General features: G+C 30.0%; 1 protein-coding gene across 3 annotated transcripts in view; it reads right to left on the reverse strand.

Moving 5' to 3' along the window:
* Positions 1-16,432, reverse strand: part of LOC145838502 (uncharacterized) — a 30,190-nt gene extending 13,758 nt beyond the window's left edge. Inside the window, exons 1-11 of one of the 3 annotated variants that reach the window (XM_082946108.1) lie at positions 16,368-16,432; positions 15,036-15,089; positions 12,982-13,098; positions 8,996-9,079; positions 7,826-7,953; positions 4,782-4,968; positions 4,303-4,440; positions 3,883-4,017; positions 3,414-3,569; positions 2,761-2,981; positions 598-754 (exon numbers count right to left, since the gene is read on the reverse strand). In XM_082946108.1, coding sequence (XP_082802234.1) covers positions 598-754; positions 2,761-2,981; positions 3,414-3,569; positions 3,883-4,017; positions 4,303-4,440; positions 4,782-4,968; positions 7,826-7,953; positions 8,996-9,079; positions 12,982-13,098; positions 15,036-15,089; positions 16,368-16,421 — 1,431 coding nt within the window. In that variant the 5' untranslated portion in view covers positions 16,422-16,432. Of the gene's footprint in view, positions 1-597; positions 755-1,088; positions 1,870-2,760; positions 2,982-3,413; positions 3,570-3,882; positions 4,018-4,302; positions 4,441-4,781; positions 4,969-7,825; positions 7,954-8,995; positions 9,080-9,484; positions 9,582-12,981; positions 13,099-15,035; positions 15,090-16,367 lie in introns of those variants that run through there. The other 2 variants (XM_082946109.1, XM_082946110.1) reach the window with 2 other exon arrangements.
* Between the last annotated feature and the right edge of the window lie 241 nt (positions 16,433-16,673).

Here is a 16,673-nt window from a genome sequence, read left to right on the forward strand (position 1 = left end):
TTGTAATATATGTAAACCAGAACTGTTAACGTGATTGTTATGAAGATTTTCAAGAGAGCTATATACGTTATAAGAGGCACTTAACATAAGTGAAAACAGTTAAAAATATTTGCAAAACCAAAAAATTCTTTTTTGAATATTTTGTAGTGGTAAAATGTAAACAAACTTTACGAAACTGTACATAAAAACCAGTTCGAACATTAATTTGAAGCTTTTTGGGTTTATACCAATGAATAGTCTTACTAAAACCGATATTCGTTTAGGAATTTATTAAAAAGGTGCTTTACTTCATGAATATTAAACGCCTAAATGTTTTAGAAACACTACAACTATGTAATTTCAAACTGCAAAAAAATAAATGCATACAAATGCAAATGCCTAATAAACCGCCAACAACCAATAGTTTAATAATCTGTAAAGTAATCATTTCTTGAGTAGTCGTACTTTATAAGTTGTTCTAATTGCACAAACAGAAGCTGTTTTTGATTACATCATTCAATTCGGCAACAACACATAATACATCATTAAAGTCAGTTAAATGTTGTTTTATTCAATTAATAATACAAATTCTTCTAAGGCATGGTAGTATACACCAACCTGAACTTGCAGCTGTCTCTTCTGCAATGCGGCCTGCACCGCGTGGTACGTCGAATCTGCGAACGACGGGGAAACTCCTCTCGCTGCCGGGGATCTCCCTCTTCTCGGTGACCTTCTACCGCCTGGTGACGGCGACCTTATCGGGGAATACCCACGACTGTAAGAATGAGTTTTAATTTAGATTTTAAAATAACATGTTATTAAACTTTTTTTTTAGTAGTAAAAGTATCAAGCTTTTCAAAAATGAATGATACTAAATAAAAAATAGTAATTGTCCTTCAGATCAATAAAAATAACTTTAAGTACATAAAATTTACCTCTAAGTAAAACAACTGATATAGTCTTCATGAATCTAAAAAAAATTCTGTTAAAACCATATGAATATTATAGTATGTAAAAACATTACTACAGTTTCTTAAAGCATACCATGAACAAAATGCATTAAATTAAAAAAAACTCGATAAAAGACACTATACTCTAACAAAGTAAACCTTTCGTTTATGCAAGCTTCCTTCAAGCTCGCTTTAGCCAGCGCCTTCGCGTCACTCTTACTCTTATCCAGTTCCCTTTCCAGGCTGCTGAAATCGCACCTGCTTTTACTCCGGTGCTTCACCAATAAATCCCTCAGCGCCGGATGCCAGTCTTTCAAGTCTTTGGTCGACGAGTTGAGCCTGCTGTCCCTGATCAGCTTCTCGCTCGCCTCTATCATGCTCTGCACGCTACTAATGCTCCCGATCATCTCCTTCTTGTTCTTGAACGAGTTGTTGAACACCGACTCGGTTTCAACTTGCCTCTGCTCCCTCACTTTACGCTCGTTTATGTCTATCAGCCTCTGCACGCTCGTGCTCCTGCTTCTGATCCTGGTCGCCGGTTTCGCTTCCACGGCGCTGGCAGAAGCCTGGTTGGCGGAGCTGTCGTCTTCGAACGACGAGTTGCCGACGAAGCTGTCGTTTCTGACTTCCATCGACTTCCGGGCTCGCTGCAACATCGGCGACCCGAAGCCGCTGTCGTCACAGTTCTCACCCCTGCCGGGCTCCTCCGAGAACGCCTCGACCAGCGAAATTTTCCTGCCCTGCCGCTGGACGCTGCGCTTCTTCGGCGTCGGCTTCGGCGTGCTGCCGTGAACCTTGTTGGTTCTGTACGACATGACAACAAAGCTCGAAACAAAAAACTTTCTTTTCAAATAAAACTTTAAAATTTAGTCTCAACAACTTTTTCTGCGAACAAATTCGGTCTAAAACTAAACTTTGAAGCTAAATAAACGCAAATACTACTGTGAAGGTATCGCACTGCCAGCTCAACTGAAATTAAACTAAGTGAAAGTGATTTGCAACCGAACGACAAATTACCCAATGTCAAGTGCACGCCGAAAAAGCTCTTCAGCTCAAACGAGCTTGCAATTGTCAAAAGAAAAGGCACAAAAAGCAGAAAGGCTGAGAGCAATTTGTTTTCGCGTTCTGTGGCTGGCTGCCACAGAAGAGAGGGAAATTCGTCGAGGGCCCTTGAAAATTTTCTGCACAAAACAGATTTCGCCCGGACTGTTGAGAGGTGCTCTTGTGTGAGGGGCAGAAAATAAGTAACAGTGGCAGAAAATAGCTGGTGTGCAGCCACTTTGGGTTATTTTATTTTTCTGCTTCAAGTTCAACGCTCCCTTTTTACGTTGCTACGTGAACTGGTCGAAACGTATACTAATTTTAGTAACATAGTTATTTACATATTTTTTTAAAAGGCAAACAAATCTAACGATTCTAATAAGACTGCTACTCGTAAAGCAAACTATTTCTGTAAAAAAAAAAAAACTCTTTTTGCACAATAAGCTAGTAAATAAAATTTTTATACTGTCACTAAAAATGAATAAATAAAAATTCGATTGTTTTTTTAATATTTTCGATACTTTTGTTAAATACAACTAATAATATAAAAAACATCCTAGATTGTTTTTTTAAATTCTTGCTTTATAACTTTAACCTTGTAAGTGAACTCAACTTAATTCAAACTTAAAATAATACAAAAACAAATGACAAAGATGAAATAAGTCTAACAAAGCTGTAGAGTTCAATGCTGTAACCATTTAAAAGTACTAAAAAAACTAAATTTCATCTATGTATTAAACTAGACAAATGTTTTTTGTCTTACATAAATAAAAAAATCATCAACACTAACGTGGGAGACACGCTGAGCCCCATGTCGTTCATGCTCTCGCTCAGCTCAGTGACGGCACTTGCGGGTTTCATCTGATCGTCGCTGAGCGCCATGGCCAGGTCCGCGTCCGCTATGACCGACTGCGCGATGTCCCTGAGCGCCTGCTCGATCATCGCCTTGTCGTCCCTCAGCTTGGCCATCGTCTCCACGTCCTCTTCCTCCTCTTCCACCCGGGTAGATTCCTGTGCGTTGGTTGTGACAATAAAAAAACGAATGAACAAAAAGGTCAGTTCAAACAAGTTCTTATTCAAATGGCACATTTTCCATTAAATAATATTTTTTAACTTTTGTAATGTTACGTGTTGTTTATTGCTTGTTGAAACTTTTTGCTGCATCAGCTTTTGGATCAAGAAGATTTATGGTCAATTTAAGCAAGGGCTTTCTGAAGTGGGCGATATTACCCTTATGGTGGAGGTATTGACTATTAAAGGCGTTAACAACTAGTACGGGGTGAAAAATTAAAAGGGTATTTCAATAGCAAAGGAGCCAATATTTTTGTATCTTTTGCAAAAAAAGAACATAAAAATGATTTTGTGAAACTCTTCTGTGAGCGAGTAATTATTTGTACGCTGGTTATAAACTGAATCCGTAAATTTCTCAACGTAAACACTTACTTGCGGAATGGACAGGTTGAGTTGGTTGATGGTGCAGTCTTTTTCGTCGTTCTGTTTCTGAAGTCTCTCTGTGGCGACAGTCAGTTCGTTGATCTTGGCGTTCAGCGCTGCTTTCTCCGTATCGAAATCAGATTGCATCTGTAGCATTTCTTTCACCTGTTTAATATACAAGATTTAATAGATTGTGAAATTTATTACATTTTTTTAAACAATTGTTTTCATAAGTTAAAACGTAACTTTTAAACACGTTTCATATTTGATGATATTGTGCTATTTACAACAATGAAAAAAAAAGGAAGTCTGTCTAAATACTTTTCCAAATACAAAATAGAGCTTTTGTACCAAAGTCAAACGTCTTGTAATTAAACTTCGAAAATTTAAATACACATAAGACAAAAAAATAATATGTAAAATTACTTTAAATCTTCTACTACCCCTTTTTTTTATTTACACTTAAAAAAAAACACGCCTTTTCTCTCAGCTGATCTTCGACTCCGCTCTTCTCTCCTCTTTCTTTCTCAAGAGAGACTTTAGCGGACGAGTCCTGAACATTCTGATTGGCTCCGAGGTTCAAGCAGGCGGCGTGAAGTTGACGGGCACCTCTCTGTGTAAATACACAATTGTAACACAGACATATATCTAACTGTTTGTATGGTATACGAAAAGAAGAATGCGCTTATTTGAACCTTTTGGATGAAAATATAAAAACATATGCTGTAGCGAAGTTTAAAAGCACAATCTTCTTACTACTTTTTAACAATTTAAAAGACTATCAATGTTATCTAAGTTAGATATATTGCATTTTGTATACATTAGATTGGTGGCGTATTTAGAGTAAAGGTAGGCATGGTAAGCAACTAAATACAAGTAGTAAATTGCAAAATCCCACCTGGACATCATTGATAGCTTCGTTCAGGTTGGTCTGAGTGCTGGACTTGAGATCGGTGAATCCCCTTCTGATCTGCACCACTGCCCTCCACAATGCCAGCAATCTGCTGTGCTCGTCACCAAAGTACGTGCTAAAGTTCTATGAAAGAAGTTATATAAATTTAAAACTTCAAATGTGTCTGTCCTACTATGTTCTTATACAATAAATAGGGACAGTAAGTTATACAGTTTTTAGTTAGATCAAACAGAACTATTTTCTAAATAATGTTTACGCCTACTATAAATCTGTACACGAAAACGAACTAAATTTTATGGTTTCTGGCTACTTTAAGTAAAATTGTTCAACTTACCACGTGAGTTTAGTAAAAAACATTTTTTGTCAGGAAAAAAATTTAAACAAAATTATTTTGAGTTAACCGAAACTACTTTTGTAGACTAAAATTTTATATTTATTATTATTACGTCATACAAAATCCTCACCTCTTGTTCTTCCTTCCACTGCTGCTCCGTCGTCTTCAGTTTCTCCTGAACGTCTTCGAAGTCCTGCTGGCACTTTTGCAGGTCGTCGGTCACTTTCTTCATGTCCTCACTCATCTTCTCGTTGCCCTCGTTCGCCGCTTGCAGTTGTTCGCGCAACATCGCGTTCACCTCCGCAAGACTTTCGGCTCTGAAGAAAAAAAATACAGTTTGTCTACTGTTAGGTACTTTGAAACCTTAAACACCATTTGAATTGTGGAAACGGATCACAAATGCACGGAGCGTCACTTTTGCATTAAATTGTTTCAATTAATTTAGTAATTTAAAACTTTTTATGTTTGAAATGTTGTTTTTAAATAAATAAATACTTTCGTACGAACCATAACTGTATATATATTTTATTATATTAAACTTGGAAATAAGTTTCGGTTATTGCGAAAGTTTTGTTCGTGCATTTCTGACAACTACCGTGCTTGATTATACATAAGTAGTTTGTTTTTAGGTATTAAGATGTATTTAGACATCATTTAAACTAAGTACAGTAATTAAGTGTTTTTGCCTGTCAACAATTAAAATCTTGAAAACTTTATATATTGCTTAAGTACATAAAAGTTTTTGGTTTCATAGGTTTACAAACGTGTTTTATATTGTAAAGTGTATTTCTCTCCAATAGATCATTTTTATGTGTTTATATAATTTTTTTGTGGCTATCATTAAAAAACTTGCACGAACTTTTCATTTACCTGTTACTGTTTTCTTAAAATTCAGTAATTTTTGAAAATAATTTATGACAAGTGACTTTTACGGACCACTTTTTAAAGCACTCAGCATATTTAAAACACGTTGATCCTTTTATCTCATTCAAATGTTGTTTACAAGTGTGCGCAGCGAAAAAAAAATTGACTAAAAACAGCAAACAGTTTAACACTCAAAACACTCGCAGTCGTTGACCCAATTACAATTATCGCAGCGAAACAAGCCGATACTATTATGACGTCACAAGCGCTGTCGTCAGGCAAGCGAAAGTATTTAGCGTCCTCTCACGGTGACGTCACAATGGCGGAGACGCTTTGTACTGGCTCGTGATTGGACGAGGCGTGAGCGACACTTGATCCCGCTTGTTAGCAGTTTGAAAGTTGTTGTGACAAGTTAATTGCGGCGGAATGTTGAAAAGTTTTAATTATTTGAATTTATTGTGACTAATTAGATTGAAGAGATCAAATGATTAAAATCGTTTACATCGATTTCGAAATTATGGGTTATAATAAAGAATAATTTGACATGTAAAACAATAAAGTTAGCACTTTTAGTTTAAAAAAAAAATTATGTAAGCCTAATTAATTACTTTAATAAAATTTTATTGGAACTATTATAAACTCATAAGTATTGATTTGTTTGGTTTAAATATCTATTTAAATACGCTTGAATGTATTTTGTCGTAATTGTAGTTTACAGACTTTAAAATTATGGAACAATAGCATACACTAGTCTACAATACCTTATTGACTTTTTCATATGTAAGTAGACCAAAGTATACTTCAAAAACAGTAAAAATTTCAAATACATCAAATTCATCTAAGCTAACACATCACGACGTCTTTTAAATAAAAATGATCAAACCCCATTAAAACGTTTCAAAAGTTTAAAAAAAAAAACATAGTAAAAAAAGTTGGATTTGAAAATATACTTCTCAAATAAATTCTGCAACAGACACGCTTTGTTTATGTTCAACACAAAAAGCTTAATAGTTTACCGAAGCGATCTTGCGAATTTCACAAAAAGTTCTCATAGAAAAAACGTTACTTTTGACATTGAGGCGCTTTGTATCCTGCACTGTTGTTATTACAAGCACATTAAAAGAACAGCGGCTTTTCCATTGTTTCCAGAAACAACTTTAAACAAAAAAACTGCGTAAGTATTAATTTCACCTTAAAACTTTGACTTTCGTAAGAAAAATTAAATTGAATTAGCTTACAACTAAAGCCTATTCCAGTGTTTAAACTATGCAAATACAATTACAAAGTTGTTCTCAAAACTCACACCAAAAGCCTTGCTGATCTTATAATTTTCATTACAAGTTCTATTCTTTCGTACTCCATAACATGCTTGTACTAAATTTTAATTGATAATTAATCTAACTGTGCGTTTTTTGCCTAATAAAGCATTTTTTTACTACATTAATATTACTAATACACAATTTACGAGTGTCGTTCTTATGCAAAGCACCGGCCATCGACATATTTAGTACTTAAGTGCGTGTTAAATGGGAAGTGGGGATTTTTGAGTTTTGTAATCATAATACTAATTGATTGGATTGTATTCTAGATTGTGCATGAAAATAAAGTATTAGTTATTTAGAATGATATTTAGAAAATAAATTTAGAAAAAATATTTTAACATTGAAATAAAGTTTGAAAACTTCCCAAACTTATGCTAGTTTATATAATGATGTTAAGTTTTTTTTTTGAATTTGAATTAATTAATGAAATACCTAAACAGATGTTCGGACTATTTTTAAAGATATATGTCCATAAAATAGTCATCAACGAAATTTCATAAAGTATGTCTTTAAATAAAATAATGTTATATTTTAAATTATAGGCTAAATGTAGTTATGTTATTTCAAAAACTAACTTTTTTTTATATTACAAGCAGTTTAGGCGTAGATTAGAATAAAGTCTAAATTATTTTTTTCTGTAGTTTTGTTATTAATGTTAAAAATTGGCAAACAAGAAGTTTAAAGTTTTAATTTTGATAACATACTTAACAAAGTTTAAGTTGAATTAAAAAATTGTAAAAGTTGCTATACTTTTAATTTTAAAATCAAAACATACTTTTAATTTTAAAATCAAAACATGTTAGGCTTGTATAACTACACTTAATTGCATGATACAAAAAACTAAAACAGTTGACTAGAACAAAAAAAAATTAAAATTTAAGTAAAACCGAACAAGAATTTAAAATGCGCCTAATACATGTTGCGTTAAAAGTTTTCAAAATCTATATATTTAAGAAAAAAAAATTTCAAGCTATCACAACAATCTCACCTCTTCCGTTCTTCTTCTAGTCTGAGGAGAGCGTCTTCGATATCTGACGTGTGATGAGCCTCACTCCTTCTCAGTCTCGCCTCTGTGGAGTCCAGCCTCTGCCTGAACGAATCTGCTTTCTCGTCCATCTGTTGATAATATGTTGTTAGATGCAATTTTATTCAGGTTAAAGTAGAGAAAAACCTTGTAAGTGTATTAAAAAATTCAGGAAATTGTTTGTATAAAAAAAAAAGTAATGTGACTAACTGGTAGTTTTATATTTCTGTTTAGCAGCTCGTAAGTTTAAGTTTAAAAAAAAGGTTTTAAATTTCTTGAAATTTCTCCTGTCAATTGTTAAAGCACTGAAAGTATTAAATTTTAAACTCAAAACACTATGAAAAATGGAAGACAAATAAATTAGTAGTTAAGTGTTGTAAAACATTTATTTGCTAACGTAAAATAAAAGAGTGCTGGAATTTTGAAACTATAAAACAAAAAAAAAACGTTCCTTAATAAAAGTATAAACTTTTGGTACAATTAAGGGTTATTTGTTTATTTTAAATTTGTACACACATACAGATCTACTGCAATCTTGTACCACAAAAACACTTCGTATTTTGAAAAGTACTAAATTATTAAAAAAACATTGTTAGCAAAAACCTTATGCCTAACTTACCTACGAAATTCTTCAAAATCAAAATGGTTTAATTTAAACAAACAAAGAAATCCATAGTACATATTAGAAATACTGTTTAAACTTTATTTGAATAATAAAAGTAGAAAACATACTTATACTTTATTACTTAAAGTAATTTAAAACATCTATACTTAGAAATTTTTATATAGAAGAATATTCTTTTGTCTTTCTCAACGTTAAAGAAATATTAAACCTAGTTTTATTCAGCTTTTCAAATAAACAAAACAAAATTAACAATGGAATGTAGTTCAAGTCATAAAATTTCAAACAAATAAAACTTTTACAACAATCCACAGTGTTTTAAAAAAAAATTCAAGTTAATCGTTGTAATAGAAAATAAGTTTAACATACAAAACTGAAAACTGTTTACCGAATTTTGTCTTTTTAGATCTTGTTTAAACGTTTGGTAATATAAGCTAAATTAAAAAGATAAAATGTAAATTACTAATGTAATTTGTACTAAAAAGCTTATTCAAAATAAAATAAATTCTTACAGCAGCTTGGGATCTGTTAGCAACTTCTTTAGTTTCGGATAGTTCATCTTCTAATTCTCCACATTTCTTCTTGTACTGTAGTACCTGTAAAAATTTAAAACTTTATACAGGTACTTTAAACAAAATTTGTTGGTTAATACAAAATAAACAGGAAATTTTACGAAAACTTTCTAAAGTTATAAAAAGATATGAATTTATTCTAAGAATAAGTTCACTATTTCTCCTCTAATAGTTGAGATCTCTTTGTTTATTTTCTTAAAATCAAAACATATAAGTTATAAAAAGTTATTAAAAAAACAAACAGTAGATAAAACAAAGTTCATCGATGTTTTTAATTTGCATGATAACTACTATTGTCTCAGTAATATAGTTTTCACAGTAACCAATAAATCTTCCAAAATACTTATCAAGTTTTGTGCTGAGTTGCAAAAAAATACTTATTTTAATTTTTGTAGCAAACATTACAATTTTTATTATTATTTATCAAACCTGAATCTTTAAACTTTCAATTTCAATTCTGGTGGCCTCGTCTGACGGCTCAGCCATTATATTGGTAAGAAAATAAATACAAAATTATACAAAAATCTATTAAAATGATGTGTTTGATATAAACAAATAAACATACACTCTGTTTAAAATTTTGTACAAACCACTAATAGGCTTTCTGAAATTAAAAAAAAAAGTTGTATAACCTATAAAAAAAATAAAAAGACAATAACTAATTTAAAATTAACTGAAACTTCCACTACAACTGCGCCGGCTAATCGCTAAAAACAAATTAGCGCTCTTTTTCAAACCAACGGCTTGAAAAGCCAATCGAAAGTTGAAAGAACTCGTCCACAGAAGAGGGTTCGAAACACTTTCAACTTTCAGCGTTGTTGTCGGCTACTACACCTTGCAATTGAAAGTGAGCCACTTCACGCAGGCAGAACATTTGTTGAAAAAAATGCTCACAAGTTTCTACTTGCCCGGTCGAATATCGTGTATGTTGCGAGGCGCACCTTCGGGCTTTCTCAATTTCGCATCATGTTTGCTTACGGTTGTTGTGACGTCATAATACGACGATTATGTGGATTTGAGTTGCGCAATCGGCAGAGTTATGTGTAGCAATTAGTTTAAGTGGAACTTTATATGGATAAGAAACTGAAATAATTGAGTAAACTGAAGATTAAGTTTTTATTCAAGTTAGAACTGACAATTAAACCTATAACGTTCATATATTTTTTTCTATAGAGCTTAAATAAATATAATGAAAAAGTAATAACTTTTATAAAAACTCTAACGTTTCGTTATACTTAATTTTTTATCTTGTTACAAGTTTATCTGATATAATTATATAGTATTTAAATATCTATATGTTTTACTTAATTTTATTTTTCCTATACTAAAACAGGGGTCGGCAGCCTTTTTTAATTCAAGGCCCAATTTTTCCAGAAAAAATTGCTCGCGAGCCGCACTTTTTACAAAAAAAATTTTTGAGGGTCGCAACTGTTTAAAAAATAATCATAGTAATTAGTAGAAAAATACAATTCTAAACCAAAACATTACAAAATAAGCAGTAAAATAGCACTAGTTAAGAGTAACCATTAAATTAAAATTCTAACTGTAAAATTTTATGGCAAAACCTTTTTTTTTTCATGTTTTTAGAAAAGTGTGTTTTTAGCTGAAAAGTACCTCGCGTGCCCCAGATTTTGACTTTGAGGGCGAATTTGGCCCGCGGGCCGCATTTTGCCGACCCCTGTACTAGAACTATATACTTTTATTTTAAACTACGTAATTTTAGTTTCTCAAACTTTGTTTAATTAGTTTTCAGTTGGTTTTGTCATTATACAAGTTAATACATGTAATTTAAAATCACCTCTTAATGTTATAAAGAAATATTGCGGTGTTAGTTAAAAAAACTTTAAAAATTTCATTTTTTAACAATAAACTGTTTTAAATATACTTAGCCCGTAACAGCTCTTAATAGCTTTAAAATTTGTAATTAAAGTCTCATAAAAGCAAAAGATTAAAAGTATGTATAATTACAAATGTTACAGCTAGTATCGAAAACTTTTCTCCTTAAAGTTAGTCAAAAATAACAACATTAAAAAGGAACCTAATTTTGTAAAACGACTATATTTTCTTACACTTGTACTTTGAAACTATCAAAAGGTGTACTTTTATAGCTCAAAAGAGATCAAAAGCAGAATTTAAAGGATGTGGCTCTAAAAAAATATTTATTTTTTGACAACTCTGCTTGAGATCAAGATGTGTTTTCAATAAAGACAACAAGACGTATTTTAGTTGAAACTTTATTAACGTTCCGTACTTAAATTTCTGAGGGCTTACGCCACTTGGCGTTTAATTTTCTTTGAAATTTTAAGCTCAATCTCTTGACAGTTGCTTAATACAAATTTAAAGCCTGACAGTCGCAGTGATTTCTAGCACAGTCTAGCGGATATAAATGTTTGTTACAATTGTACTTCAGTAGATGACTGCCGAAAACTCACAAAAACTAGTAACCACTAGCTGACTTACTTTAGTTTATAAAAGTTTTCAAAAAAATATTTAGTTTATTTTTCATAAGAAAATCTAGATGTTTAATTTGCAATGATATTTCATAAATTATTCTTTTATCTAGTTTTTCAGAGTTGTACTTAGTAGTAAAGCATATAAACTATTTACTGTGAAAACTCATCAGAGTAATAACAGTATTTAAAAAAAGTCGTATAAGTATTCTATAACATTTTTCTTAAAGTTTCTAACAAGATATATTAAGTAGACTTTTACAAATTAAACTAAACCACAGAAACAGTAGTTTTAGTTTAAAATACTTTTTACTTAATGCACAGATTTATGTTTAGGGTTTTGATGAGCACACCTTTAACAAACAAAGATTTAGTAATGTTAATAATTTAATTTTTGTTACAAAAAACGTATTTTACGTTTAAGAAGTTTTAAGGTAACTATAAACTTAAAAGCTTATCGACGTAATCACAAATCAACCACAATTAAAAGGTTTTTCTGTCATGGATGTTAAGTTTCACATAAACAAAATCAATTGTTTGACGTGATTTTAATTATTAATAAAATAAAATTATAGTAGTCATTTCAGCAGAGCCGAGATGTTTTTGCGCCACCATTCAATAAGGACTAAGCTGCACGACCATCAAAAACAGAACATGTGACATTCTGCGACCTTGTTCCTGCGTGACCAATCCTAATGACAAGAATGTACCATGGACTGTTGTACATAGTGGTCGTGCAGTGCATTCTTGTGCTTCCAAAATACAGTAGTACCGATATTTTTAAGCTTTGTAGTTTTGTCAATAATATCGTTCAAACAAATGTTCTTGTTTGTGATAAAATTGATTTGGAAAAAGAAATTAATATAAAATTTGTAATTAAAGAACAGTTTTTGTCGTCTTATCTTGTAAAGAATTTTCAAAACAAACATACAAATTAAAAAATGATTAGCATTGTTCAGTTTTCAGCACAATGAAAAACTTTAAAGGGATGGAGGCTAGTCATGTGTTTTGAGGTTTCTTTATCTAGACATAATAATAAGTCTATAAGTGCGTCACAAAGAAGTATTTACTTTTGAATAATATTGATGCTTTTGTACTATTACAAACATTTTATATTAATGTCGTAGATTCTGTATTTGTTTTTGTTTTATGCGTACAAGACTATTTGCAGTATTATGATTGTTTAATAATTAAACAAACTATATTTCTTAGATTTTTTTTAGTAAATGTTATAACCTGTAAATTGTAAGCAATCGTGTCCTTTTGTTGCTGACAGATTATTACACCCATAATACCTTTACAAACCTACCTGAATCTTGATCAACTATACAAATATAAACTAGATTTTTTAAATACAGCTAGTAAATTAATAAAAAACTGTTTTTCTCATATTATTTTTACAATTAGAACTTTATCAGCTTCTTTACTGATACTTATATACTTTAGTTTAGTAAAAAAAAGTAAAAAATATTTTACCTTTCCTTGCAGTTTTTGCACGAGTTGCTGCTGCCTGTGTTGGCCTTCCTGATAGGCCAGTAGCTTTCTCTTGTAAACTGCTTGCTCGTCTTCTAACCGTTGTGTTAATATCTTGTTCTGTGAGAAGTTTTGGTTGATTTATTCATTCTTACTTTTTAAACCTAGGTTCTAAAACGTAGAAAGTTTTATTTTTTATAAGTTGTTTAGTTCTTAATTTTATTTTATTAGTGAATGGTTTTTTAAAATAGAAAGTAAAGTTTAAGTTATAACATATTTTTTGTAGTTTTAAACATGAAATGTGTTTAAAATGTTTTAGTTTTTAGTAAAAGAAGACACTCAACTCCAAGTACAAAAACTAAAAGTCTCAAAGTAACTTCTTTAGCTTAGTACATAAAACTTTTCCTACAATGTTTTAATTAAAGTTGCAACAAATACAGTTCCTACAGATTTTAACAAACTACTTATTATTAGTCAAACATCTAGTTTGTTACATACGTGTTTTTTCAAATGGTTAAGAAGCTAAAAAGTAAACAAGTTTGAGGTTTACGACCATTTTTACGACCTTCGTCGGTTTAAACGGACTTTTATAAGCTGCAATCTGTTGACAGCACAAACTAACGGTATGTTAGAACAACAAAAACACTATAATGTGAATTACATTAGAATATAATATATAAATTAATTCAAAAATTTAGTAAATCAAAAGCGATTTATGATAATAAGTACATATCTTTTTAGATATATTTAAGCACTGACGAGGTCTTTGACCGAAACTTAGTTTGTAAAATAAATTCTTGAAAGAATAAATTTATCATTAGTTTACCCTTAGTTAACTTTTTTTTTAAAGTATACATATAGGAGAAAATGATAGATTTACAAAGCTTTAAGTATTTTATAATTGCAAATAAGCATAAAAAAGTTAATAGTGTAATTAAAATAAAAGAAGCACAAATTTTGATAAAGATGTATTTCAAATAAAATAAACGCGTTTTTAGTGTTTTAAAATGTACATTAAGTTGTCATTTTTCAGACAATTTATGTTAAAGCATTCAAAACTATTTCCAACAGTATTTGTATGAAAACATTTGAAAAACTTTAAGTATAACAGTTTATTACTAGTATGAAATCGTAGTTAAAAAAATGTTACGAAATGTTATAAAGATTCTGTAAGTTTTAATAGTTTGTTTAATTTTAATATAAAATTGAACAAGTTTAGTTTATAATACAAATAACTGATTAAAGCTAGTAAAACAGTTTTTTTTTATATAATCGAAGTCAAACTAAATAACACAACAATATTACCAAATAATGAAAGGTAAATATTATGTACAATATCTTTATTTATTCAAAACTTCACGAAAGAGTCGTTTATGTTTGTATAACGTAAAAAGTACACCTTGGCCTTTATCTAAGAAATATGTATTATTCAAAACCAAAAGCATTACGTACTAGTAAAGTTTTTAGTTTTATATTAAAAATATCTATATTTTTTACATTTTGTATGTTAAAATAAATTGATTCTTTAATATTTTAAACGACCGTTTGCTTTTAAAAATACTTTTACATAAAATACTTTTGTGTGAAGCTATAAGAATTACATTAAAACAATAATCAAAAAATAAATTAAAAAATAAAATAACCGTTTTTTTTACTAAAAATAAGTATATGTTAGTACTGTTACAAAGAGCAATAAAAGATACAAATTTGTGTTTTGATTTGTTAAAATAATAAATGAAACTTAAGATGTTTTATTATTAAAACAATATAAACTATGTTATAAAAAAAAATATATATAGAAACTATATATTCATACTTGTATACAAGCTAACATAGATTCTAATTATAAACTTGAAGTTTGGCTAAGCTAAAAATCAAATACAAGCTAGTTAAAGTTTCTAGGAAAATCAAAAACTTAGTTAGTTTTGATTGATTACACTAGACTAAAAAGATTTAAAAATGAATAGTTCTATAACTTTCACGTATTAACTAAAAAAACCATAAGGAAAACAAAAGTTCTACAGGTTCCATAAAAACAATCACACATTATTGCTTACCTCCAAACTTAGAGTCCTGATGTCCATTTTGCTTGTGTTAGGTGTGCTTTGTTGCTAGAAATTTCACAGTGTTTTATTAAATAAAAATGACTAGAATTTAAATTAAAATAATTTAATAAAACAGCAATTACTAACACTCTTTAAAGCGTTTTAATTGAATAAAAATATCAAAATATAAGCTTTAACAATATAAGCTTATGTAGTTAAAATAAAATATCTTAAAAATAATAAATAAAACAAAGATACTTGCAAAAAATGAACAAAGTTATGTGCAATATTAGTGTTGCTACTACATAACAATAGCACAACTAACAAACACATAAAAAAGCCTTTTTAACTTAAAAATAATTGAAATAAAAGTAAAAGCTAATCAACAAATAATGTCTGCACTCTAGGACAGCCACTTATCAATTGACAAGACAAATTGACTTGTGAAGATGTTTATTCGCTTAGCACTTGGCACGTACGTATGTCGCAAACGCCTTAAGCAAACTCCCATCTGAAGCTTTTTGACCCAACTGAAAATTTCAAACGCAAAACCCGTTCATATTCCGCCGTTACGCTTCAATGATCACGAGAAACGGATATATTTTCCTTGTTAACTTTTTCTCTTTCTTACGTGGGTGAACTTTTTTTTGTGCAAACAAAGGGGAGCCAACGGCACGAAATTTGAAATTGCGACAAGTCGGGGCGAAATGTGTCATTTAAGCTTGTTTAAAGTAGCCGGTTATGTCCTTGTTAATGCTTTTAATTATCAATATTTGACACCTGATGTGTTATGACAAGTTTTTAGATGATTAAACAAATATCAGCTGTGATAATTTTAGCTTAAAGTTCTTTAATTTTGTTGACATTCAATTATACTCATTATAACCCATAACGATTTTTTTTAATATAGTAGATAAGTGTAGGGTACGTAAACCTTTTAAATCTTACTTACCAATAAATAAAAAAAAAATACTACTTTTTGTACTTGTGTTCAAACAATACCAAAAATAAGTAGATGAGAAAAAGTTATCTTCATTCATGTCGTTATGAAATTTAATTTTTCGTAGGAGACTGACTGTATCTTTTATCTTTAAAAACACTTAATTTCTTCAATTAAGTATAAACTTATGTTTTTGATTGGCTAGTTCTATTTCATTTTTTCTTTTCATAAAATAGCTTAACTTTAAATTATTGTTAATTAGACAAGTTGTTTGGTAAAGTTATTGTTACGCTAAAATTAAACTATAAAATCATAGTATATTGTTTATTACTGTATTAAACTTATTAAGATCTTAAATTTCCAGACTTTTAATCTACTTTAAAATAAATAAATTAAAAACATACTTTTTCAAGACTTTTTTCAAGTTCTTCTTTTTCGGCTTTAACTGTTTTCAGCATTTCAGCGCTTCTATTTAACTCATCTGCTAGAACTCGGTTTTCTTCCTAAAATTTATAACTTGTTTAAAACGTTAACTGATTGTTTCCTTTAAGATAGCACAAGTTAGCAATCTTTTTTTTTAATTTTTTCAATGTATTTATAAAAAGCTTTGTTAAATTAGTATTTTCCTACTGTTAGATTATAGTATCGGGTCGTTTTTAAAAAAAAGCTAAATTGTATTTAATGGAAATACAATTTTGCCAAATATGTTT

The sequence above is a fragment of the Thalia democratica genome, chromosome 6 (assembly GCF_965202585.1).
Source record: "Thalia democratica chromosome 6, ktThaDemo2.hap1.1, whole genome shotgun sequence".
NCBI lineage: Eukaryota > Metazoa > Chordata > Thaliacea > Salpida > Salpidae > Thalia > Thalia democratica.